Source organism: Gadus macrocephalus, chromosome 8, assembly GCF_031168955.1.
Source record: "Gadus macrocephalus chromosome 8, ASM3116895v1".
Lineage (NCBI taxonomy): Eukaryota > Metazoa > Chordata > Actinopteri > Gadiformes > Gadidae > Gadus > Gadus macrocephalus.
Genome location: NC_082389.1, coordinates 3,974,349 through 4,001,995, shown reverse-complemented (window position 1 = coordinate 4,001,995; position 27,647 = coordinate 3,974,349). Strand labels below are relative to the sequence as shown.

Below are 27,647 nucleotides of genomic sequence, written 5' to 3'. Positions count from 1 at the left end.
CAGGATTAAGAACAGTGTGTGGATTATAAAGTTGATTTTTAGGCATGTAAACCTTTCTAGTTGTAGCCCTACAGGAAATTAATAACTCCAAAAAAGCATTATACGTGCGTTTTAATTTTGCATATACATTTGGTACAAATTCTGTACAAGATAAAAATGACAAATTAAATCAACTTAAAAAATAAAATTAAGCTTGAATGCATCAATAAAGTAAAAGGCAGATGAAAATCTTTCTAAAAGGCTGGTAAAATTAACACATTTGGCCACTTTGATCGATTTCTAGGCATTTTCTTTTTTGTCATTCACAAAACATCTGTAAATCATAATTGATCAAGTGGACCCCACACAAACAGTGTTTTAGCAATTGAAAATGTTACAATCTGTTGCCATGTAAGTGGAGCTGAAGTGTTCTCATACTTGACTATAATGTAAATGTGTCTGTTTCTACAAAGTTTAACACAAAACCCAACTCTGGGATTTTAACAGTGTAAAGGATAACTTTAAACTGATATTTGAGAATATACAATGTGCACAGATAATTGTTTATTCTTATCTCTTTAACGTAACAAGCATCATCATGATTACAACTTTGTAAATATTGATTCAACAGCTTCTGTTCTTTTTTCATATTCAACATATTAAGATTCACATTTTTACCAACATGTATTATTTTGTAGTAGTATCATTACTCTGTTCTCATCAACAGCGTCCTTGTTATCACATTTTTGATAAGGCTTTAATATATAAAGCACAGGTAGCTAAATGACCCCAATCCCTTTTCCAATCTTCTCTTTTAATTCCCACATCCCTCTCATTCCCTGGAGCTTTGTGATGCGCTCCTTGAAGCCAGGCTTGGCCTCTGACTTCTCTCCCTCTATCAGCAGGTCAATGTATTCAGGTGTTGACAGTGGATTGGGCTTCAGAGCGATCTCCTTCAGTGTGTTGAGACACTGAACTGAGTCATCCATCAGTATCAACACATCCTCCTCTAGGCTGGCGTATTCCTTCTCCATCTGTCGGATGATGTCATTAACCGATTTGATTTCTTTCTCTGCGTTCTGATACCTGTGTTTCAGCTCTTGGTAGGTTCGTTTCTCAGTAACCTGGTTGTAAACCCATCTGTACTTCTGGTTGAAATGCACATTCCAAGGGCACTTGTTCTTGCATTGTTTGCAGTTACCATCTGGTCCAATGGCAGCACACTTCCTCTTGTTAGCATCGTTTGGTATGGCGCAGGGAAAGTGGCAAGTCGTTTGACATTGCTGACAGTTGGTGACGTAATTTCCTGTGTTGGAAATGTCAAACTGAACAGGTTTCTTGATGCTGATCTCATACTCAAATATCGCATTGGCTTTGATCACCGCCTCATGTTTTTGGAGGATTTGAGATTCTTGTGTAATCTCCTCAAGTTTAGCTAAACCCAATTTCACATTGATCTGGAGATTCTCAATGCAAGTCTCCAGCTGAGCTCTCTGCCTGAGCACCTCCTGGGTTAAGGTCAAGCTCTTGGTCTCAATGACATTCAGAGCAGAGAAGAATCTTTTCATGCTGTTTGTTCCCATTTCCCAAAACTTTTTATCAAATTCCCCCCCGACATCTCCATCATCATCATCATCGTCATTATTGGCGTCACAAGGCACAGCAAACAAGGCAGAGCTATTGAATTTGAAGTGAATAGGTAAACCATCTTTCCTTTTAGGACATGGGACCCCAGACTCGTTGATTGCATCGAGAATCTGAGCGTGTTGGCCATCTGCAAATGTCACCAAAATCCGGATGTTATCTGCCACATCTTTCCCAAATATGGAGAGCACCGAGTCAAAGACATATTTCTGTGTGGGCGTTAGCCGAGCGAGCGACGCTTGGGCCACGAAGCAGATGGCATCGATCTCGCTGACTCCACGTTTAGTTGAGAAAAGTATTTCTAGCTGACTCATAATCATCTTGTCTCTCTCTATGCCTCTTGTGTCTCCGAAGCCCGGCGTGTCCACAATAGTCAGGGAGTAGTCGATCTGGAAGCCCTCTCGGTGGTTGAGCTTGTACACGGTGACTTCAGAGGTCTGGCTGTGAGCGTTAGACTTGGCCGTCCCTTCGTCTACCAACTTGAATCTAAAGGTATCGTCCCATGTGACCCCCAGGATGTAGTTGATCATCCCGTTGACCAGGGTGGACTTCCCCGCCCCAGTTGCTCCTAGAACCATGATGGTGCGGTTCCTTTTATTGGTCGAGTCTTGTCCAAATGTGAAGCGCATGCAGTTCTCTACATTCATTGGATGGGGTTTCAGAGGAAGATTGTAAATTTCCAGAGTACCTGGATGTCCTTCAATCTTACTGCCTTCACTCTTAACAGCTTCTGCCAACCGCTTAGGGCGAGCGAAAAACACTGTTTTCAAAGTATCTAATATTTTAGACATATTTGTTTACTTCTGATCAAACGGTTGTAAGACCTTCTGAGGAGTTGAGAAGATAGCAGGAAGGTTAGCCCTGACAATCAACTGTTTTTTCCCTGTCTGAAACAAGGTAGATTCTCTTTAATGATAAAGAAATTAGGATTATATTGCGTATTCTTAAATGTAACGCAATTTCTTATATTGCGTTATATTAAGTTCAAAAGGTTTTAGGAGCTTCCTGAGGAGTTGAGAAGATAGCAGGACGAACTCTGACAGCCAACAATCAGTTTCCAGTCTGAAACCAGGTTCCCTTGGTGTTGATTTGGAGAGAGATTCTTGTAGAAATATCCCTGGTGCGATCTGCAAATGAGACACAAATTGTCAGGAAAACCACATGTTTGTGGATACATATATCTATGCGTGTGTGTGTGTGTGTGTCGGTGTTTACATGTATATGTAGTGTGTATGTGTATAGCTCTGAGGGCATAAGGGTCTATCACCCTTCTCTGTCGAGCACCTAATCAAAGATCTGCGTCTCTACGCCGTACACGCTCCTCCTGCCGGTTGATGACCAACCTGAGAAGACGGGCAGGCCCCCCAGAGCTCAGCAATGCGTTGCCCTTCTCTGCAGGGCTTCAAAGCAAGTAATCACTGATTGGTCGAGTGAGAACATGCGTAATGTTAGGTTTAGTTACCGCCATACAGATATGATAACACGATTAACGCACCAAGCGAAATCAACACACTTTTCAACCGCTTTTCATGTATCACTTTTTCAACATATATTTAATGGAGCAGACTTTCACGTTTCTGAAATTTGAATCAACATTTCGAGAATATGTTTTGAGAATTAAGTAGGACAAACATACATTGGGGCAAAGGGGATGGGGGGGACGCAAATTCCATCAGAAGTGAATTATGGGGGCCCTGGAGAAAAAAGGTTGGGAACCACTGGTCTACAAAGGCTATAACATATGATTCTTCAAAGTTTTAAATTTTTAATTTATTTAGTTATTAGAGTTATTCATAAAATGTCGATAAGGTGGCTGTATTTGTGCATGAGGAACCAGCATGCAATGGGCAGATGAAAAGATATAGATGGCTTGCAGGAGATCCAGCGATGACGCAATTTCGAAGAACCGTGGATTAGATAAGACAACTTCTTTTCGGTTCTGCTTCAGTTCCAAAAAATTGGTTCCTAAACGCCTGATTGTTCAGTTCCAGGACCTGGCAATCCTTCTGTGCCTGCGCGGTTTTGCCCTTCACGAGTTAGGAGTAGCGAGCAAATAAGCCTGGGTTGATCCATCATTGACCGCAGGCGATCAAGTTCTCAATCGCAGATTTCTAAGTAGAAGCCGGTCTACTGCTCTAGCTAACAAGCCAGCGGTCCCACGACGGACACTTAATTTCCCTTCGCTGCAAAGGGAAAGAGGTCAGTGGAGGAATTTGAGGAGTAACCGCTAATGTGGTGAAAGGTCTGCATCCCTTCTCAGAGGTTAATGCACCGACATTTAGGCAAGCAAAGATAAGAAAAGGATTGAAGAGCCAGTGAACCCACTGTCAGCTGGAATTCGAATACTGACATTGGGTTCAAAGTTTAAGTAAAGAGGGGCGTGTGTTATCGCCATGGTTACGACCCATGCCAACTTTGTGATACTTTTTGAGTACCATCGTTGGTCATGAGGGTAATAATGACATTTTATTTGATAGGTTCTAAATCCTAATCATGACCTATGCCTTTAATGGAGGTTTTCAGTTTTTAGTGAAAAGCCTGTCTTTATTTGTTTAGCAGCAACCACCCCCCTGCAATAGTAAAAAAAAAGCTCTCCAATGGAGTTTTTTGCAGATGAGGATGCCCAAAATACAACCGGGTATCACACGATTTCGTGCTCATGCGCACAAACGTTAATCTGTGCGCATCCTTTCCCAGATTAAGATTGTCCGACTTTTTTAGTGACACACAGAACGAAATGTAACCAATGCAGTCTGAATGGGAGCGTTCTCCGACAATTAACTTCGTTTTTGAGGAGGTCTGCTTACAAATCAGAAATGTTGACATATATATAACTAGATAATAATATATACAGATATAATAATAATAATACATTTAATTTAGAGGCGCCTTTCAAGACACCCAAGGTCACCTTACAGAGCATATAGTCATCATAAATCATTTAATTATATCTAGTTATATATAACTAGAGGGTGCACTGTACTATCTGCGCTCACCCCTTCTGAAGCTTCTCTCTCTCTCTCGCTCTCCCTCTCTGTCCCTGCCTTTCTCTCTTTCTCTCTCTCGTTTCGTTTTGTGGAGCACGTCAATTGTCGGAGAACGCTCCCATTCAGAATGCATTGGTTTACATTTCGTTCTGTGTATCACTAAAAAAGTCGGACAATCGTAATCTGGGACACGATGCGCACAGATTAACGTTTGTGCGCATGAGCACGAAATCGCGTGATACCGGGTTGCAAAATATGATGTCACAGTCTACAGTATTCTGTTGTTCAGAGACTGAATTCTTTCCTTGAATGAGGTGCTAAAACTGTATTAGAAAACTCTGAACATAATAGAATTATAGGTTGTTTGGTCTTGAAACGTAAATATATGCTGGTTGATGAAAAAAGTTTGAACGATAAGGAATATTTGGATATTTCATAGTATACAAAATTACAAATACTTCCAGTGGTAAATTACTGTACTACTTTAATTTAGCTAAAAGTGTATTGAAGTACACTTGAATAGTACTTTATTCTAAGTTTTAAGTTGTTCTTTGGTTCACCTCAAATGTATATATTTATGGTGCGTTCAGATCGCTAGGAATTATGGGGAAAACATTTTCGCGACGTCATCGACTTTGCTCAGTTTTAAAGGTTGTGTACTGGCAAACCAGCTCTAGATAAGGGCAACACCGGTGAAAGATTATTATACTTCAACCACACTTTTGAAAGGAAGTATACTTTTAGTATGCAACTGTATTATGTATTAATTTCATCGCATTCAAGTATACCAAAATGTACTAAGCTATACCTTAAAGGCATATTGTACGATTTTCAGTGATATGCACTTTTTAATATGTTGTTGAAATTGGTTTATACATCCTGACAGCAATAAATAACTTATGGGCAATGAAAAAGAAGCGAAAAAAAAAAGAATTCTGTATCTGCTATAAACCTGTTAAAATGCTTACCAATCGGAGACATTGTACCCGAATCTAAAGAACCAATCACAAGCCTGCGCGTTCTCTCCCCTCTGTGTACGAGCCTGAGCCGGCCTGAGCGCGTTCACGGAGGGCAAAGAAAGTGTTGTTATCATAGTAGTTCATGACAGTGGACTAGACCTAGTGAGCCTACAATGTTAACACGATGGAAGAAAAAAAACAGAAGTTACCACTGCCACCGTTACTTGCCCCGGTTCATCCTTTTAAAAAGAAAGTTGGAGAATGCTCGAGGAAAAACGAGAATAAATATTGGATTAGCTTTTCAGCGATGGCGACAGCTGAGGGAGTTTAATGGCCTGAAAAGTGACGCAATGGTTGCCGTTGAAGTAAGCCGCATTAGCGCTCGTGCACGGCTCTGTGTCGAGGGGTTGGGGCAGGGAGTCCTGAAGGGTGGGGGAGGAGTTAAACAGAACTCCGAAGAGAAGCTAATTTCAAATCATGCTAGCTCTCTCACATCGTACAGTATAGCTTTAAGTACTACTACAGAAGTACTACTTACACCAGTGAAAAGTATGATTTCTATAGAGAATCTTGCCCGGTCAGGCCCTCCCCCCCCCCCCCACATGTTAGGGTCGCCGCGGTATACGGTATTAACGGTGTTGAGGCCAACACCGATTACTCAACACCGGCAACACCGTTTTTTGTTTTTTTTTCTTTCAGTAATAAAAAAAGAAAATTGGTAAAAATTAATGATATAATTATAATTAAGAAAATAAAAATGTGTAAAATAGGCCACAGTTCTGCTCTGTGCGGAAGAGAATTGGCGCGCCGAGAATTGGCGCACTTCCTTACAAGACCGGTAACCATACCATATCAGAACATCTGGTATGCTATCTAAAGGGTTCACAAGAAAGCCCAGAGGGTAACCTTTCATTTGAGACCAAGATTATGCTTCTACATGTTTGGGTTCACTTACAGTATGCATTTTGGGTAGCCAAAGATCTTTTTTGGAGTCTCCAAAAGGACCCTGACCAGAACAAATGGACATATCATTACATAAAAGGAGCTGGAGACTTCATCTTTTATGCTTTGTTGATCTGCTTTTACACAAAGCATCACAAGACCTAGGGCTAGGGCTCAGTAGTGTTTCCAAGGGATATGGAGTTACCCAAGGTACTACAATCAGCTTGGTTTTGGAGTCGTGTGTAACCGGCCGGGAGGAAAAACAATATTATAGTCTTCCCAGCACTGTGAGAGTACATGATACAGTTATTCTGATAATTTCATACAATTCTACAGGTTCTCAGCTTTCCAAAGAGACCAAGCATGTGATTAGAGGTCATACTATGAAGGAGCAGTGCTCTCTAGAGTAGGCGCAGTGCAAAAACAAAAAAATTGCCAAAAATGGCCCGAACACTAATTGGTTAAAGTAAACTGTAGTTCGTATTATTTATTTATGGCCATGAAAGTTCCGTAACGCCTGAATAATGAAGAATTAAATGAAGTAAAAAAAATCACCATGAATGAGACATAGAGAGTAAGCAAGTGGTATAAATATTGTTGTTTGGATCTTCTCAAGAAGAGATTTATTGTTTATTTCGGGGATTTTCACGGCGGAATAAATTATGCTGAGGGCCGGCTTGCAGACGCCTCGCGGCCGCTCACAAATGCAGGCCGGTCCAACTGACTTCGCAGGCCGCTCACAATTGTGGGCCGGTCCACCTGACCTCGCTGGCCGGCCGACCGGGAAATCTCCCGATCGTCCCGACCATAGATCTATATATTAACTAGATGCCTCGTCCGCGGTGCTGGCCAATGGAGTCGAACGTCACCACTGGCGGCCATCTTACCACAGTAAGCTGCTCACCAATAACATTGTGTTGGTAGTGAATCATGTACTTTTTAAATAACCATAACTTGCTCAATTTTCAACCGATTTTCGAACGGTTTGGTTAGTTATAAACGTCAGAGATGTAGGTATGACAGTACATACTTATGAATAATTGTTAGGTTCTAAGAAAAATAGAATAATGCTCTAAAATCGGTACAAGATTTCCCTTTACACATCAAGAAAGGCTGCATGTTGAAATCCCCACCCTGTACAGAGATGTATTTATGTAATTATAACCATGTGTTTTCATATGAAATGAACATTAAACAGAACAGATAGGTGCAATAAATACACACATGCACAAGGTATTCATGTTAAATCAATATACTAAAACTCAGCAATCTATTGTGTTGGTAACTTCACTCAAATCTATCTGCAGTCAAGTATGCATTTAGACACATATATAAAATATGAATATAATATGTGCAATCTTCGTGGCTGTTCAAGACACACTGAAGGCATGATGCCATCATAGGTTTGAAACCTTAAAAAAGTGAGAAATGCACCCAGATATATTAATTATTGTCAACATTTTCAATCAGTATTTAAGATTAACCACACTAAAAACAATAAAGGTGTCCAAAATTCCATTCAATGATTGTGTTTCAAACATTCTAAAAAGCCTTGTGTCAACAACAATCTAGCAATACTATTATGTCATACTAGCCCCGCTGTTCCTGTGTAACAGGACCTGTATTGTATATACTTCCACTAGGTAACTAACGATTATCCTAAAAATAAAAGTCATAATATTGTAATGAAAGGTGATCCCACGGGTTCTCGTTTCGAGAACTGCACAAACGTCTGGCATCTTCACTTGTCAGCAATTTCCTGTAGAATTCATAATGTAAGACAAACAAACCCGATTGGAAATCATTTGCAACTTCAGTTTAATCATGTTCAACTTAAATTATATTGAAAATAGCAATTCTGCCTCTCCCATCGATGTACAATTACTGGGTAGCTAGTAGCCTACCCGTGATACACAACTAAGCTGCACGATTAAGTCGTTTTTCGAAGAGAAAAGCTGCAATTTAAACATGTTCAAGCATCCAGAATTATAACCACGTTAATAACGTTTGTAAGAAACCAAACCGTTTGTAAATCCCTCAAGATTTCAGCGAGATAAGAGTATTAGCGTTTGTGCAGATCACTGATTTACGTCCGCTACAACAGATTCCACCAGAAAGCTTTACTGTGGAAAGATGGCGGCCTATGGTGACGTTCTAGACGCCGCCGTAGGGCATCTAGTTAATATATATATCGATGGTCCCGACGCCCAATCCGTGGGCGCCCCCTCTGGTGGAGGGGGTATAGTATAGTAACATGTGACTGCATACAAATGTCTCCACAGACATGGTGACTAATGTATGATAATGAGCATTATTGGCCCTTAACACTAATATGCAGAAACAACACTGCCTCAAAAGGCTATTGGCCTAACGCCTCGTTTCCACATACGTATGTTTTTCGTATATACGTGCTTCCGTAAATTTACGGAAGGGGTCGCTAGTGTTTTACGTACGGACATGAATTTATTTACGCCAGCCAAAAAGATGGGGGAACGTATGATAATGGCCGTTTTTAGGAGACCGGTACTTTGGAACATGAGGATCAACATATACAGAGATAAAAACAAAACCAACCAGGCTTGGAAAGAGATCGGCGAGGAGTTTGGCCTGCCAGGTACTTACATGTTTTGTGAAAAACATAAAAACTTTCATACGGTATCTCCGTAAAACGACGGCGAAAGTAAACATTTTTGAACGTACATTACGGACATACCGGACAGAAATTTTACGGAGGGGAGGAGTCTCGGAGGAAAAACGGACATTACGGAGAATCACATAGGAATGAATGGACTTTCGTTCGGAGACGGTTGGATCGCATACGATCAACCTGGTCTCACAGGAATCCGTGAAATGACTACGGTCGGATGCTTAACTCGAAATCCGTGGACACATCACGGAAACACGCCGATTTCCGTGATGTGGCCACGGAATTCGCTCCAATGCAAGTTAATGACGCTGATGTTCCGTGGCTCACACACGGATCCCCGTTTCAACGAGCGAGTCGACCACGGGGGCTTAACTCAAAACCCGGGGTGGTCTCACTGGAACACTTAAATTGTCCTTGTTGTGTCCACGGAAGTTGCTACAATGCAAGTAAATGACAATGATATTCCGTGGCACACACACAGATTCCCGTTTCAATCTGTGTGTGTGCTCCTGTTTCAATCTGTGTGTGTGCCACATTTGACCACAGCGGGGGCTTAACTCAAAATCTGCGGTGGTCTGACGGAATCACTTCAATACGGATTCCGAGTTAAGCGTCCGACCGTAGTCATTTCACGGATTCCTGTGAGACCATGTTGCATACGATAATGTACGTATGTGGAAACGAGGCGTAAGCAACACCAGTAGAAGAATGTACTTTTCTCTGAACTTATATATTTATGTGGCATTCAGTCCAATGCGTAAAGTATATATCTGGCATTCAGTAGGCCAATGCTGTGGTAAAGTTTGTAGAGAATAAGAAAGAAAGAAAGAAACTTAAGAAGAATAGTTGAGCGCTGCATGCATTTTCTAATGATTTTGCGTGCAGCCAATCACCGCAACGTTCCTCGATTTAATGCGCCGTGATTGGCCCATTACCGCAGCAGCTACAACCCATACAGTCTGTGTTAAAGGGGTAGTTCGGAATTTTGGACATAGGGCCTGATTCCGAAGTGAGCATTGGTATTCTATATCACTGGAGACAGTTTTCAACACATTTCATTCAGTCCTTCTAGTTGCAGAGTTCGCTCGTGCTAGGCTAGCGCAAGTCAACGGGCAATGCTAGCCTGCTATTAAAAACAGTCGTACCCACTCTAGAGTACACCCGAGGTAAATCAATTATAACGACAGACTATACATCTAAATGTCTGTTTATAGAATAATGTTAGAAATAAAACCAACCTTGCATTGCATTGCATTTTGAGGGAATTGCGGGGTCTCAGCAGCAGTGTTTATATTCCTGTACGTAGGCTACGGCAGCGGCGGACTGATACCTAGGTTACCTGCCGCTGTCATTGCTGCAAACGCAGAGTACAGTGAACGAAGGAATTCTACAAGCGTATTCAATTAACAAGATATGGCCACGTTTGGAGGAGTTAGCGATGCATCTGCTTTTGAAGACGATTATGAGGAATTTGTTGTATCCAACGAACCGTACATGTACGAGCCGGTGTTTTGATGTCAAAGCCAGCAGCAACAAGCCACAGTTGAGTCCTTTCTGGATCTCGCACTGGAAATTGGTGGAAACTTTGTGGTGCCCATCTGTACCGTTTATTTCTACAATTTCTAAAAGCACACTGAACCATCATGTTGGCTAGTCGTTCAATTGCGCTTCTGTCCCACGCTTCTCTGTTTACGTTCTTCTGTCGTGATTCGGTTACAAACCTAACCAGCGCATAGTAGAATTCCGCTTCTGCTGAGAAAGTAGTCCCTCGATGATTCATGCGATGCATGGTTAGTTTTATTTCTAACATTATTCTATCAACAGACATTTAAATCTATAGTCTGGCGTTATAATTGATTTACCTTGGGTGTACTGTGGAGTGGGTAAGACTGTTTTTAATAGCAGGCTAGCATTGCCCGTTGACTTGCGCTAGCCTAGCACGAGCGAACTCTGCAACTAGAAGGACTGAATGAAATGTGTTGAAAACTGTCTCCAGTGATATAGAATACCAATGCTCACTTCGGAATCAGGCCCTATGTCCAAAATTCCGAACTACCCCTTTAAGGGTTCATTCTGGTCCCAGGTTCCCGCAACACAATGACCACGCAGACGCTTCGACGCAGTCGTGAACGTTTATGGTTCTGCGTCGGGTTTTAGTAAGTGGACCAACCTGACAATAATAACATTATAATTCAAGTACATGCATTTGATGCTTGAATTGTGATAGGAATGTACTTTAAATACATTTGAATACATTTTTATTAACATAATGGCACACTTTAAAAGTACTAAATAGTCAGAAGGTTTATTGAATTTATTTGAAATATGACAGAGGTATGATAATAGTATGTTCAAAATAGACTTCTATCAATTGAACTGTAATGCATTTTTAAGTATATTTCAAACACACTGGTGAGATAATGCAATTCTGCTGCAAGTGTGTCTGGTGTACCTCAGTACACTTAAAGGTTGTAAAAAGCTGTGACATTTTAGCATACTATTTAAACTTGGAGTATACTGACGTATATCTATAGTAGTATTTAAGGTATACCTTAGTACATTTGGGTAAACTTGAATGCAACAAAGTTAGTACAGAATACAGTTGCATACTTCAAAAGTGTTGTTGAAGTATAATATTTTTTCACCTGGGTATATCTATAGTATCAGGTCACAACATTGTTGTATAAGGTGTCAATATAACTGATCAAATAATTTCCTACCTTGGCTGCAACGTCTCTTGATAGCAGGAAGCATTGTGAGCTCTGTCTCTAACTCGCTTCTTAAAGCTGAGCTGGGAGGGAAACACCCAGCTATCTTTTTTTTTTTTAAAGTCACGCTATCTCCAGGAAACTCCCCCACACATCTCAACCCCTCACTGAAAGACAAGCAGGCACATAAATACACACTTCCTGATTGGGTCAGATTGCAGACACCTGTCCGCAATCAGACCCCATCACCCCAGCAGACCCGTTGCTCCATACTCCCCCTGCAGGCCAGACGCCGCCCCACCTCCACAGTGGTATACAAAGAACCTCTCATGTCTTTCTCACACATACAAACCTCACAAGGTCTGTGTAAAGAACACACTTACAGCATCAGAAAAGGGGTCTTCAAAAAAATTACATGAATCACTCAAAATAGTCATGCATGAAATTATCTTAAATTTATGGAAAACTTAAACTTGAAATAATCTTAGAATAACTTAATGCAACGGAGTACCAAATATTTTGGCATCGGTTGGGTGTGCGTCATCCTTATTTTCATTGTGTAGCTAGGTCCGTTGCCACACGCCATCTAGGTAGCTTTAACTCGGCCTCTCCAGAATCAGGATATGTGATGATGATGAGATTTTTACCGGTTTATTGCAGAGGTCAGGGTGTGTGGTGATGGCTGATTTAACCTGGACACATTGATTGCCAGAGTAGAGGTAGAAAAGGTGACCAGACGTCTTATTTGACCAATGAAGCCTATTCAACTTATAGCTCACAAGACTAGTTACATATACTGAATCCCATGCCACACATGAAGAATAACCGGTTATTCTAACCTCAACAACTTTCAACCCGTCTACTTGTGGCTTCTTCCTTCTACCTGTCAGGCCAATTCTCAGAAACCAACTTGTGTGGGTGAAACTGCCTTTGAATGCGGATGTTTTTACCTGCCATGGTTTTCCCGTCTCAGTTAACCCTGACCAGGCCAGTTGATAAGGGGCTACGTCTTTTTGAATTCATTATTATGACATAAGTGTGAAGAAAATCAAATACACCAGCAATATTAAGGGGATGTTTAATTAAAAACATTCCATTACCATTATAGTCCCTTAATGTGACCCTGAAGACCTATTCATTGTTGCAACAATAAAGACTTAACATGCTGTCATGAACAGTAACATATCGGCCGTCATTTAAAAGGTAATTTTGGTAACATATGCACACATTATCCTTAGGCCTAACAGGCAAGAAATCAGTTATAGGATTACTGTAAACAGCTGCGTACAAGACATCTGGTGCCAGTACCGGTTCTTTCAATACGCATACTACGCACGTTGCGTAGGGCCCCGCAAATTTATTATTTATAATAAAGGCCCCGTGGGGAAAAAAAAAAAACCTGACAACGTAACTGTCCGTCGCGGACGTGACGTCAGATAGCTACCCATGCGCATCATTGCATCATCAGTGTAGAAAGATGAAGCGGAGCTATCCCTCGGGGAATGAAAAAAGGAAGAGGAAGGAACTTAAAAATGAACTGCGGGAGCAGCAGTCAGGTAAAGCCTTTAACTCTCCTCTCCTGGTGGTAGAGAGGGAGGGACAGTCCGTGTTAGACCTACAGGGCGGTGAGCCCTTGGGGATCCCCGGTCTCTGTGTGCGTCTTGCTAGCTTCTATAATTTTAGTTGTAGCCTTGTATAGTTACAACTGCACTTAACAAAATGGAAAGTAATGGATACATATTGACTAAGATTGAAGTTTGTTTGCTTGGATAGCCCACAGGCAAATACAGACGCAGATACGATTTATTCTTGGTGAATAAATAAAACTCGTGAAATATTATGACAATGGTGCTAAATAATAAACACTTATTAATAGAGTGAGATCATACCGAGAAATATCAAACTGTTGCTTGAAGTATTGGTTTGATGTTTCGAGGTTAGTATGTTGTTTCTGATTTGGTCTGTATTTATTCTGAGTTGGACCAACAGGTGGCGATATGCAATATATTTAAAGGGGAGATGAGTGGAAGCACTGGGTGTCAGGTGCGACAGTTGAACATTTTGGGGGTTCAGTTAGGAGGGCCCCTTGGCAGAATTTTGCCTAGGGCCCCATGGAGGTCTGAACCGGCTCTGTCTGGTGCCCTCGGTACTGTGATGCCTCTCTGAGGAAGAGTCCCATCTGACTCCATAGGAAATGGTCCTACCCTTCACCTTCGGGCCATGTTGGCTAGAAACGCCAACAAGTTGCATAGTACAAATATCAGTAAATCTGTGTACTTACTTTATGCGTCCACCTCTTTGGGATTGGACCGATATGCTTTGTTTGCTCACAATCTATACTTTCATCGATGTGAATGTATGTAAAAAATCCTACACAGTTGGTCAAAATAGAGTTGAAGAAAAATAGAAAGAGGGTACATTCTTTGTTGGTCAGTATCTTCCATCGGTTGGGTGTGCGTCATCCTTATTTTCCTAGTGAAGCCAGGACTGTTGCCACACTCCATCTAGGTGGCTTTAAATCGGCCCCTCCTGAATCAGAATATGTGATGATGATGAGATTGAAACCGGTTGATTGCAGAGGTCACGGTGTGTGGTGATAGCTGATTTAACCTGGACACATTGATTGCCAGAGTGGAGGTAGAAAAGGTGGCCAGATGTCTTAATTGATCAATGAAGTCTATTGAACTCGTAGCTCACAACAGTAGTGACATTATCTGAATCCCATGCCACACATGAAGAATAACCGGTTATTCTAACCTCAACTATTTTCAACCCGTCTACTTGTGGGTTCTTCCTTCTACCTGTCAGGCCACTTCTCAGAAACCAACTTGTGTGGGTGAAACTGCCTTTGAATGCGGATGTTTTTACCTGCCATGGTTTTCCCGTCTCAGTTAACCCTGACCAGGCCTGCTGATAAGGGGCTAAATCTTTTAATTTTCAGTTTAAAGAAGACACTGGCCTTAAGTCAGGAGAGGTGATGATAGCCAGAAATTTCTTGAGGCGCAGAAGAGAGGGTGATGTTGGGAACATGCTTGCGGAATATAACCTGCTAGATGCAGACATTTTGAATACCAATGAATTTTGGTATTCATTATTATGCCTTAAGTAGGAAAACCATAAAATTCACCAGCAATATTAAGGTGATGTATAGTTAAAAACATTCCATTACCCTTATAGTCACCTAATGTGGCGTAGAATACATTTTCATTGTTACAAAAATAAAGACTAAAAATGCGGTCATGAACAGTAGCATATTGTCCGCCATTTTAAATGTATTTTTGGTAAGATATGACCACATTAGCCTTAGGCCTAGCAGGCAAAATATCAGTCATAGGATTACTGTTAACAGCTGCATACAAGACAGCCGAATCTGGTGCCCTCGTTACTGAGATGCTTCTCCCAGGATAGTCCCAACTGACTCCATAGGAAATGGATCTAACCGTTAACTTGGGGCAATTTTGGCTACAAACACCAACGAGTTGCATTGTACAAATATCAGTAAATGTGTGTACTTGCCTTATGCGTCCATCTCTTTGGGATGGGACGGATACGCTTTGTTTGCGCACAATCTATACTTTCATAGATGTGAATGTATGTAAAAATCCTAGACAGTTGGTCAAAATAGAGATCAAGCAGTGTAGAAAGAGTGTGGAGACTTCTAACTTATATTTTGTTAGTCAGTGTCTTGCATCGGTTGGGTGTGCGTCATCCTTATTTTCATTGTGTAGCCAGGTCCACTGCCACACGCCGTCTAGGTAGCTTTAACTCGCCCTCCAAAATCAGGATAAGTGATGATGATGAGATTTAAACCGGTTTATTGCAGAGGTCAGGGTGTGTGGTGATGGCTGATTTAACCTGGACACATTGATTGCCAGAGTGGAGGTAGAAAACGTGACCAGCCGTCTTATTTGATCAAAGAAGCCTATTGAACTTATAGCTCACAAGACTAGTTACATATACTGAATCCCATGCCACACATGAAGAATAACCGGTTATTATAACCTCAACTATTTTCAAACCGTCTACTTGTGGCTTCTTCCTTCTACCTGTCAGGCCACTTCTCAGAAACCAACTTGTGTGTGAAACTGCCTTTGAATGTGGATGTTTTTCCCTGTCATTGTTTTCCCGTCTCAGTTAACCCTGACCAGGCCTGCTGATAAGGGGCTACGTCTTTTTGAATTCATTATTATGACATAAGTGTGAAGAAAATCAAATACACCAGCAATATTAAGGGGATGTTTAGTTAAAAATATTCCATTACCATTATAGTCCCTTAATGTGACCCTGAAGACCTATTCATTGTTGCAACAATAAAGACTGAACATGCTGTCATGAACAGTAACATATCGGCCGTCATTTAAAAGGTACTTTTGGTAACATATGCACACATTATCCTTAGGCCTAACAGGCAAGAAATCAGTTATAGGATTACTGTAAACAGCTGCGTGCAAGACATCTGGTGCCCTCGGTACTGTGATGCCTCTCTCAGGAAGAGTCCCATCTGACTCCATAGGAAATGGTCCTACCCTTCACCTTAGGGCCATGTTGGCTAGAAACGCCAACGAGTTGCATAGTACAAATATCAGTAAATCTGTGTACTTACTTTATCCGTCCACCTCTTTGGGATTGGACCGATATGCTTTGTTTGCTCGCAATCTATACTTTCATCGATGTGAATGTATGTAAAAAATCCTACACAGTTTGTCAAAATAGTGTTGAAGAAAAATAGAAAGAGGGTACATTCTTTGTTGGTCAGTATCTTCCATCGGTTGGGTGTGCGTCATCCTTATTTTCATTGTGAAGCCAGGACTGTTGCCACACTCCATCTAGGTGGCTTTAAATCGGCCCCTCCTGAATCAGAATATGTGATGATGATGAGATTGAAACCGGTTGATTGCAGAGGTCACGGTGTGTGGTGATAGCTGATTTAACCTGGACACATTGATTGCCAGAGTGGAGGTAGAAAAGGTGGCCAGATGTCTTAATTGATCAATGAAGTCTATTAAACTCATAGCTCACAACAGTAGTGACATTATCTGAATCCCATGCCACACATGAAGAATAACCGGTTATTCTAACCTCAACTACTTTCAACCCGTCTACTTGTGGCTTCTTCCTTCTACCTGTCAGGCCAATTCTCAGAAACCAACTTGTGTGGGTGAAACTGCCTTTGAATGCGGATGTTTTTCCCTTTCATGGTTTTCCCGTCTCAGTTAACCCTGACCAGGCCAGTTGATAAGGGGCTACGTCTTTTTGAATTCATTATTATGACATAAGTGTGAAGAAAATCAAATATACCAGCAATATTAAGGGGATGTTTAGTTAAAAACATTCCATTACCATTATAGTCCCTTAATGTGACCCTGAAGACCTATTTATTGTTGCAACAATAAAAACTGAACATGCTGTCATGAACAGTAACATATCGGCCGTCATTTACAAGGTACTTTTGGTAACATATGCACACATTATCCTTAGGCCTAACAGGCAAGAAATCAGTTATAGGATTACTGTAAACAGCTGCGTACAAGACATCTGGTGCCCTCGGTACTGAGATGCCTCTCTGAGGAAGAGTCTCTTCTGACTCCATAGGAAATGGTCCTACCCTTCACCTTAGGGCCATGTTGGCTAGAAACGCCAACGAGTTGCATAGTACAAATACCGGTAAATCTGTGTACTTACTTTATCCGTCCACCTCTTTGGGATTGGACCGATATGCTTTGTTTGCTCACAATCTATACTTTCATCGATGTGAATGTATGTAAAAATCCTACACAGTTGGTCAAAGTAGAGTTGAAGAAAAATAGAAAGAGGGTACATTCTTTGTTGGTCAGTATCTTCCATCGGTTGGGTGTGCGTCATCCTTATTTTCATTGTGAAGCCAGGACTGTTGCCACACTCCATCTAGGTGGCTTTAAATCGGCCCCTCCTGAATCAGAATATGTGATGATGATGAGATTGAAACCGGTTGATTGCAGAGGTCAGGGTGTGTGGTGATGGCTGATTTAACCTGGACACATTGATTGCCAGAGTGGAGGTAGAAAAGGTGGCCAGATGTCTTAATTGATCAATGAAGTCTATTGAACTCGTAGCTCACAACAGTAGTGACATTATCTGAATCCCATGCCACACATGAAGAATAACCGGTTATTCTAACCTCAACTACTTTCAACCCGTCTACTTGTGGCTTCTTCCTTCTACCTGTCAGGCCAATTCTCAGAAACCAACTTGTGTGGGTGAAACTGGCTTTGAATGCGGATGTTTTTCCCTTTCATGGTTTTCCCGTCTCAGTTAACCCTGACCAGGCCAGTTGATAAGGGGCTACGTCTTTTTGAATTCATTATTATGACATAAGTGTGAAGAAAATCAAATATACCAGCAATATTAAGGGGATGTTTAGTTAAAAACATTCCATTACCATTATAGTCCCTTAATGTGACCCTGAAGACCTATTCATTGTTGCAACAATAAAGACTGAACATGCTGTTATGAACAGTAACATATCGGCCGTCATTTAAAAGGTACTTTTGGTAACATATGCACACATTATCCTTAGGCCTAACAGGCAAGAAATCAGTTATAGGATTACTGTAAACAGCTGCGTACAAGACATCTGGTGCCCTCGGTACTGAGATGCCTCTCTGAGGAAGAGTCTCTTCTGACTCCATAGGAAATGGTCCTACCCTTCACCTTAGGGCCATGTTGGCTAGAAACGCCAACGAGTTGCATAGTACAAATACCGGTAAATCTGTGTACTTACTTTATCCGTCCACCTCTTTGGGATTGGACCGATATGCTTTGTTTGCTCACAATCTATACTTTCATCGATGTGAATGTATGTAAAAATCCTACACAGTTGGTCAAAGTAGAGTTGAAGAAAAATAGAAAGAGGGTACATTCTTTGTTGGTCAGTATCTTCCATCGGTTGGGTGTGCGTCATCCTTATTTTCATTGTGAAGCCAGGACTGTTGCCACACTCCATCTAGGTGGCTTTAAATCGGCCCCTCCTGAATCAGAATATGTGATGATGATGAGATTGAAACCGGTTGATTGCAGAGGTCAGGGTGTGTGGTGATGGCTGATTTAACCTGGACACATTGATTGCCAGAGTGGAGGTAGAAAAGGTGGCCAGATGTCTTAATTGATCAATGAAGTCTATTGAACTCGTAGCTCACAACAGTAGTGACATTATCTGAATCCCATGCCACACATGAAGAATAACCGGTTATTCTAACCTCAACTACTTTCAACCCGTCTACTTGTGGCTTCTTCCTTCTACCTGTCAGGCCAATTCTCAGAAACCAACTTGTGTGGGTGAAACTGGCTTTGAATGCGGATGTTTTTCCCTTTCATGGTTTTCCCGTCTCAGTTAACCCTGACCAGGCCAGTTGATAAGGGGCTACGTCTTTTTGAATTCATTATTATGACATAAGTGTGAAGAAAATCAAATATACCAGCAATATTAAGGGGATGTTTAGTTAAAAACATTCCATTACCATTATAGTCCCTTAATGTGACCCTGAAGACCTATTTATTGTTGCAACAATAAAAACTGAACATGCTGTCATGAACAGTAACATATCGGCCGTCATTTACAAGGTACTTTTGGTAACATATGCACACATTATCCTTAGGCCTAACAGGCAAGAAATCAGTTATAGGATTACTGTAAACAGCTGCGTACAAGACATCTGGTGCCCTCGGTACTGAGATGCCTCTCTGAGGAAGAGTCTCTTCTGACTCCATAGGAAATGGTCCTACCCTTCACCTTAGGGCCATGTTGGCTAGAAACGCCAACGAGTTGCATAGTACAAATACCGGTAAATCTGTGTACTTACTTTATCCGTCCACCTCTTTGGGATTGGACCGATATGCTTTGTTTGCTCACAATCTATACTTTCATCGATGTGAATGTATGTAAAAATCCTACACAGTTGGTCAAAGTAGAGTTGAAGAAAAATAGAAAGAGGGTACATTCTTTGTTGGTCAGTATCTTCCATCGGTTGGGTGTGCGTCATCCTTATTTTCATTGTGAAGCCAGGACTGTTGCCACACTCCATCTAGGTGGCTTTAAATCGGCCCCTCCTGAATCAGAATATGTGATGATGATGAGATTGAAACCGGTTGATTGCAGAGGTCAGGGTGTGTGGTGATGGCTGATTTAACCTGGACACATTGATTGCCAGAGTGGAGGTAGAAAAGGTGGCCAGATGTCTTAATTGATCAATGAAGTCTATTGAACTCGTAGCTCACAACAGTAGTGACATTATCTGAATCCCATGCCACACATGAAGAATAACCGGTTATTCTAACCTCATCTACTTTCAACCCGTCTACTTGTGGCTTCTTCCTTCTACCTGTCAGGCCAATTCTCAGAAACCAACTTGTGTGGGTGAAACTGGCTTTGAATGCGGATGTTTTTCCCTTTCATGGTTTTCCCGTCTCAGTTAACCCTGACCAGGCCAGTTGATAAGGGGCTACGTCTTTTTGAATTCATTATTATGACATAAGTGTGAAGAAAATCAAATATACCAGCAATATTAAGGGGATGTTTAGTTAAAAACATTCCATTACCATTATAGTCCCTTAATGTGACCCTGAAGACCTATTCATTGTTGCAACAATAAAGACTGAACATGCTGTTATGAACAGTAACATATCGGCCGTCATTTAAAAGGTACTTTTGGTAACATATGCACACATTATCCTTAGGCCTAACAGGCAAGAAATCAGTTATAGGATTACTGTAAACAGCTGCGTACAAGACATCTGGTGCCCTCGGTACTGAGATGCCTCTCTGAGGAAGAGTCTCTTCTGACTCCATAGGAAATGGTCCTACCCTTCACCTTAGGGCCATGTTGGCTAGAAACGCCAACGAGTTGCATAGTACAAATACCGGTAAATCTGTGTACTTACTTTATCCGTCCACCTCTTTGGGATTGGACCGATATGCTTTGTTTGCTCACAATCTATACTTTCATCGATGTGAATGTATGTAAAAATCCTACACAGTTGGTCAAAGTAGAGTTGAAGAAAAATAGAAAGAGGGTACATTCTTTGTTGGTCAGTATCTTCCATCGGTTGGGTGTGCGTCATCCTTATTTTCATTGTGAAGCCAGGACTGTTGCCACACTCCATCTAGGTGGCTTTAAATCGGCCCCTCCTGAATCAGAATATGTGATGATGATGAGATTGAAACCGGTTGATTGCAGAGGTCAGGGTGTGTGGTGATGGCTGATTTAACCTGGACACATTGATTGCCAGAGTGGAGGTAGAAAAGGTGGCCAGATGTCTTAATTGATCAATGAAGTCTATTGAACTCGTAGCTCACAACAGTAGTGACATTATCTGAATCCCATGCCACACATGAAGAATAACCGGTTATTCTAACCTCAACTACTTTCAACCCGTCTACTTGTGGCTTCTTCCTTCTACCTGTCAGGCCAATTCTCAGAAACCAACTTGTGTGGGTGAAACTGGCTTTGAATGCGGATGTTTTTCCCTTTCATGGTTTTCCCGTCTCAGTTAACCCTGACCAGGCCAGTTGATAAGGGGCTACGTCTTTTTGAATTCATTATTATGACATAAGTGTGAAGAAAATCAAATATACCAGCAATATTAAGGGGATGTTTAGTTAAAAACATTCCATTACCATTATAGTCCCTTAATGTGACCCTGAAGACCTATTCATTGTTGCAACAATAAAGACTGAACATGCTGTTATGAACAGTAACATATCGGCCGTCATTTAAAAGGTACTTTTGGTAACATATGCACACATTATCCTTAGGCCTAACAGGCAAGAAATCAGTTATAGGATTACTGTAAACAGCTGCGTACAAGACATCTGGTGCCCTCGGTACTGTGATGCCTCTCTGAGGAAGAGTCCCATCTGACTCCATAGGAAATGGTCCTACCCTTCACCTTAGGGCCATGTTGGCTAGAAACGCCAACGAGTTGCATAGTACAAATACCGGTAAATCTGTGTACTTACTTTATCCGTCCACCTCTTTGGGATTGGACCGATATGCTTTGTTTCCTCACAATCTATACTTTCATCGATGTGAATGTATGTAAAAATCCTACACAGTTGGTCAAAGTAGAGTTGAAGAAAAATAGAAAGAGGGTACATTCTTTGTTGGTCAGTATCTTCCATCGGTTGGGTGTGCGTCATCCTTATTTTCATTGTGAAGCCAGGACTGTTGCCACACTCCATCTAGGTGGCTTTAAATCGGCCCCTCCTGAATCAGAATATGTGATGATGACGAGATTGAAACCGGTTGATTGCAGAGGTCAGGGTGTGTGGTGATAGCTGATTTAACCTGGACACATTGATTGCCAGAGTGGAGGTAGAAAAGGTGGCCAGATGTCTTAATTGATCAATGAAGTCTATTGAACTCGTAGCTCACAACAGTAGTGACATTATCTGAATCCCATGCCACACATGAAGAATAACCGATTATTCTAACCTCAACTATTTTCCACCCGTCTACTTGTGGCTTCTTCCTTCTACCTGTCAGGCCATTTCTCAGAAACCAACTTGGGTGTGGTGAAACTGGCTTTGAATGCGGATGTTTTTACCTGTAACGGCTTTCCCGTCTCAGTTGACCCTGACCAGGCTCACCGATAAAGTGGCAAATCTGGAAAGTTTTAAAGACGTAATCAATGAGACAGAACAGACTTTGACTTATATTGCTGGAGTCATTATTTCTCGCAAAGTAAATCATTTCTGGAAAAGCGCTTCTGGGATTAATGTGCTGCATCCAAGATGAATCTCCAACCAAGTAGATAATGTCTGCCAACACATATTGTGGAATTAATTATTATGCCATAAGATTGAAAACAATCAAATACACCAGCAATATTGAGGACAGTGCTAGTATATTTAAAAATATTCCATTACAATCATAGTCATTTAATGTGACCCAGAAGTCATTTTCATTGTTAGAACAAAAAACACTGAACATTCGGTCATGAACAGTATCCTATTGGCTGCCATTTTAACTGTATTTTTGGTAACATATGCGCACATTATTCTTATGCCTAACAGGCAAAATATCAGTTATAGGATTACTGTAAACAGCTCCCTACAAGACAGCCGAATCTGGTGGCCTCGTTACTGAGACGCTTCTCCAAGGATAGAGTCCAATCTGACTCCATAGGAGATGGTTCTAACCTTTAACTTACTGCAATGTTTGCTACAAATTTCGGCAAATGTGTTTCCATGTCGTGTAGGCTTCGCCTTTTAAGACTATCGCTATTGGGTTATCCCTAGGCGTGAGCCGTAGCACTGAACATTTTGTAATCCCCGCACACCGCAGATGTACGCGGGCGCCGGCGGACGTTCTGGTCCCATTTTCTTCAGGACGATCTTGTAGTTTAACATACATCTATTGATGCACTTAGACACATCATCAGTGATGGAACCTGGGGTCATTGGGTGTTTCGGGTCTCGCAACATCATACACCCTCAACCAGGTGACCCAGCCGGGATTGATAGCATACTGAAATAAATAAATAGATATTATGGACTCGAAGACGATCCGCATCTGCAAGACATGTAACACGGGTTACATCTTGCCGTATGGCAGCCATGAGGTGTGCGAGGGCTGCCTTGGGCATGAACATGCCGTCTTGGCGCTCTCGCCGCTCTGTCTGAGTCGGCATTGTATGGCGCTGCAGTCGGACGACAGGCAGCGCAGAGCCGACACTGCCGCTGCTATTGCTGAATGGGCCGACAACTTTACTGTTCCGCTCGACGATGCCCCCTCTCCTTGTGAGCTCGGAGTCGGACGACTCCGACCGCGACGAGGAGGGGGCGTCTCCCCCGGCTTCCCCTCTCCGAATGGAGAGGCCTGGGGCAGCAGCATTGCCCGTCTCTGCCGCCACCTCACTTCCAGTGGTTGGAGCTTTGGTGGCAGAGCTAACGGGCATTATCGCCAGGGCAGCCGCAAACCTTGGCCTTGCGGTGCCCATACCTCAGGCCCCACAACGCCCGGACCAGCTGCATGGCATCTGGGGGCTCGAGGCCGCGATACGCCCTGCTCGTCTCAACCCGATCTGGCCGATGTTTCCCGCCATCAGACCGTACTTCAATGGGGCTGCGGCGGAGCCCGGGAAGCTCGGGGCCCCGGTGAAAACATTTATCCAGGTCACGAAGACGGAGGGTCTGACAGACCGGGGTTACAGGGCGGTACCGCCGCTGGATCCCGCTCTGTGTGCGGTCTTTGTAGTGAAGCCGGGTCTCAGCGAACGCTGCCCCACTCCCAAAGACCAACTGACGGCCAAGCTTACAGACAGAGCGCATCAGTTTATGATGCAGCAAGAGGCTGTTATAAATAACATCGCCCTGCTGTCACATAACATGGCGGCTGACCCAGATCATCTGGCCGAACGGGCAGTCGACGTGGCGAAAACCACCCGGGCAGCAGCGCTCCGCTCCAGGCTCCCGTCGCCGCCATAGGCCCCCGACAGCCATTGTCACGGCGCCGCCGGCAGCTCCTCCTCCTGGCCCCCAGGCTTACCAGCCCCGCCCGCCTCCGTCGCAGGCTACGGCGAGCAGCCAGGGAAGGCCCCGGGCAGCGGGCTCAAGGCAATTACGGGGCGAGGGAGGAGCGTGTGACAGCGAGAAACACCTCTTTACTAAAGACGGCTGTTTTCTCCCCACACCCCAGTTAACGCTGGAGCCTTCTGGCTCGGCCGCAACTGTTACACACGTATCTCTCGCTTCACATATTCAGGCCGTCAATAAACCTTGTACTATTGATCGAGCAAGCCCTTCATTACCTTTAAAAAGGCAACCTCGCCCGGCTTACCAGCCCCGCCCGCCTCCATCGCAGGCTGCGGCGAGCGTCCAGCATCCTATCCTATTTTCATATTTCATGTGGCATCTGTATTTTTATGTAGGCTACAGCATCTGTATTTTAAATTTAGCTTATATCTTTTTACATTTTACCTTTTGCTGAGGTGGTCGCTGTATTAACCTACTGTATAGGCTGTCTGTATTTGTGTAAGAGTTATTTGTATTGTGTAACCTGCTGGATTATGAAAGTTAGTTTGGGGTAAATAAAGTGTCTGTCTGTCTGTCTGGGGGAAAATGACTCATAAGCCTGTGTGATGCTATCACACAGGCTTATGAGTCAGCGGGGGCTGCGCCTATACTCATAGAATCTAGAGTTACAATCGATAGTTACGTATTGTAACTCTAGATTCTATGAGTATAGGTGCAGCCTTTTAAGGCTATTGCTATTGGGTTATCCCTAGGCGTGAGCCGTAGCACTGAAAAACTTGTAATCCCCGCCCACCAACAGCGTGGGCCTCAATTACGTCTGCGGGCCTCAACGACGTCCGCATTTCGCAGATATAGGCGGGCGCCGGCAGACGTTCTGCTCCCAATAAACAGCTTTTCTTCAGCTATTTAAAGGACAATGAGGCCGACACTTAAAAGGCTGCGCCTATACTCATAGAATCTAGAGTTACAATACGTAACTATCGTTCTATGTCGCATAGGCTTCACCTTTTAAGGCTATCGCTATTGGGTTAAAAGGGCAAAGCACGATATAGTCTATGCCTCATTGGTCCCGATCAGTACCAGAAACACAGCTACAGACGCGCTAGTATCATGTGTCAGACGTAGCATTACACACGTCATGCGCCGAACGGAACTTCATCAACGAGCAGCTCTAATGTGTCTGATAAGATACAAGAGCTCTCAGCATGAATATTTGACTCCACCTCACATTGTTTAATACGCGAGGGGAATAGTTACACAATCACACTTAGGGCCCTTACATAGTCGACGCGAGCGACGCGCGTAAACGACGTGAGTGACGCGAGCGTCGCGCTTCCTTTCATAGTCTACACAGCATACGCGAACGTCGCGGGCAATGCATGACATGCAATACACCACTCACGCCATGGGTGGCAGCAGAGTCACCGGTGTTTTCGCGGGGGGACGTTCCAGGTGACGTTCCGATCAAAGTGGCTAGTACGGAAGAAGAGTGATGAAGCGCAGAGATAGGCGGTGGTATGTGCGCCCTTTAAATACCACACGAGATCAGGATGGGGAATTTGTTTCTCTGGTGCTTCCAATGCGAAGCATGGACGAGGAGAGGCATTTCCAGTATTTTCGGATGTCGGCGCCAAAGTTTGATGATCTCCTTTCGCGAGTCATCCGATATCTTCCCGACTCACCAAAACCGGCCCTTGTCAGGGAGCAGCTGAACGTGAACACAAAACATTACGTAATTAATTCAAATAGGCAAATTCTAAAACAAATAAGGCCAGCAATAGAACGAATATCGGGTGACAAGAAGATCATTAAAATGGCTCACAATCCCGCATCAGCTGTCTGATGTCGCGCATCAAAATAGCACTTTGACCCTGTGGAAGGGTTCGCATAAATTGGCACAGATAATTAGTAAAAGAGACGTCAAGTCATTCTTATCACGTTCCCGCATCCTCTCATATGTTCCTATAGTAGTAATAATGTACAATATTTGCAGTATCACCCCCACCGACAACGCTTGGTATTGCATGGATCGGCGCGTCGCGTATCAAAAATTTGGAGGACGCGTTTTGCTACGCTTCGACGCTTAATGGCGGCCAAAGCGTCGCGTCGCGTAGCCTTTTGGACGCGTAAGCGTAGCGTTGCGTCGACTATGTAAGGGCCCTTACTCTGACAAAGCACCTAGAACTGAGTGTTTCATAGAGAGGCGCGACATGTCTCTTAGGTAAAACCTAATAAAAGAGCATGGGGAAGCCCAGGAGGCTGCTGTGCAGATATCCTCCATAGGCATCCCTCTTTGCAGAGCGACAGAGGACGATATTCCTCTGGTCGAGTGAGCTCTGATAGTCTCAGGCGGCTCTGCCCCCGCTGACACATAAGCCTGTGTGATAGCATCACACAGCCAATGCGACAGCCGTTGTATCGTCAGGGGGAGGCCCTGGGAATGTTCTCTGTAATGCACAAATAACCGTTGAGTATTATGCAGAGCCTCCGTGCGCTTCACATAACAGGCAAGCGCGCGTACGGGGCACAAGAGATGGGCTGTTGCCTCCTCCTCAGATTGATAAGGAGGGAGAGAGAAACCATTGAGTGTTATTACTCTTGATCTAAGCGAGCTAGTAATACTCTTTGGTGTAAAAGCCGGGTTCGGGCGTAATATGGCCGAACTGCCGTCCCCTTGTATTCTAAGACAAGAAGGGGCTACAGAGAGTGCAGACAGGTCGCTCACTCTCTTAGCTGACGTCAGGGCCAGCAGTAAAGCTGTCTTGGCTGACACAAACTTGAGGGGCACCCAGTCAAGAGGCTCAAATGGGGCTTTAACCAATGCGCGCAGCCCCAGTGTTAAATCCCCTTGTGGAGTGAGAGAGCGCGTCACGGTTCTCTCTCTCCCTACACCTTTTAGGAAGCACTTCATTTAGGGGTGACTAAAAACAGTTTTATCCCCGAAGCCAACGTAGCAAGCTGAAACAGCAGCCGCGTACGGTTTAACCGTGCTAAAAGCTAGGGATGCACCGAAATGAAAATTCTTGGCCGAAACCGAAAACGGAAAATGATGAAACCAAGGCCGAAAACCGAAAACCGAAAACCGAAACACCGAAAGAAATTATTATGACAATTATAAGTACCATTTAAGGTTGCCGCGGCATACAGTATTAGGTTAAAAAGGTTAAAAGTTTGGCAGTTTGTCTTTGCATTGTAATATTTTTGATGCGTTTTTTCATAAAAAAAATATATATTTACCAACCTAATAGATAGGCTACCTAATAAAGCGTT

General features: G+C 43.0%; 4 protein-coding genes across 6 annotated transcripts in view; 1 reads left to right on the top strand and 3 right to left on the bottom strand.

The window, feature by feature from the left end:
- The window catches only part of slc39a6 (solute carrier family 39 member 6), a 583,352-nt gene that overhangs the window by 32,028 nt on the left and 523,677 nt on the right, over positions 1–27,647 (bottom strand). The window lies entirely within an intron of this gene.
- Positions 1–27,647, top strand: part of LOC132462545 (uncharacterized) — a 570,484-nt gene that overhangs the window by 41,253 nt on the left and 501,584 nt on the right. The gene's annotated exons all lie outside the window — the stretch shown is intronic.
- The window catches only part of wdr33 (WD repeat domain 33), a 373,687-nt gene that overhangs the window by 145,388 nt on the left and 200,652 nt on the right, over positions 1–27,647 (bottom strand). The gene's annotated exons all lie outside the window — the stretch shown is intronic.
- On the bottom strand, positions 94–11,944 carry LOC132462554 (uncharacterized). The gene is made up of 2 exons (XM_060058131.1): positions 11,879–11,944; positions 94–2,750 (listed from the first exon to the last, which is right to left on the bottom strand). Exon 2 carries the CDS (start codon positions 2,412–2,414, stop codon positions 759–761), a length of 1,656 nt encoding a protein of 551 aa, XP_059914114.1. The 5' UTR covers positions 2,415–2,750; positions 11,879–11,944; the 3' UTR covers positions 94–758.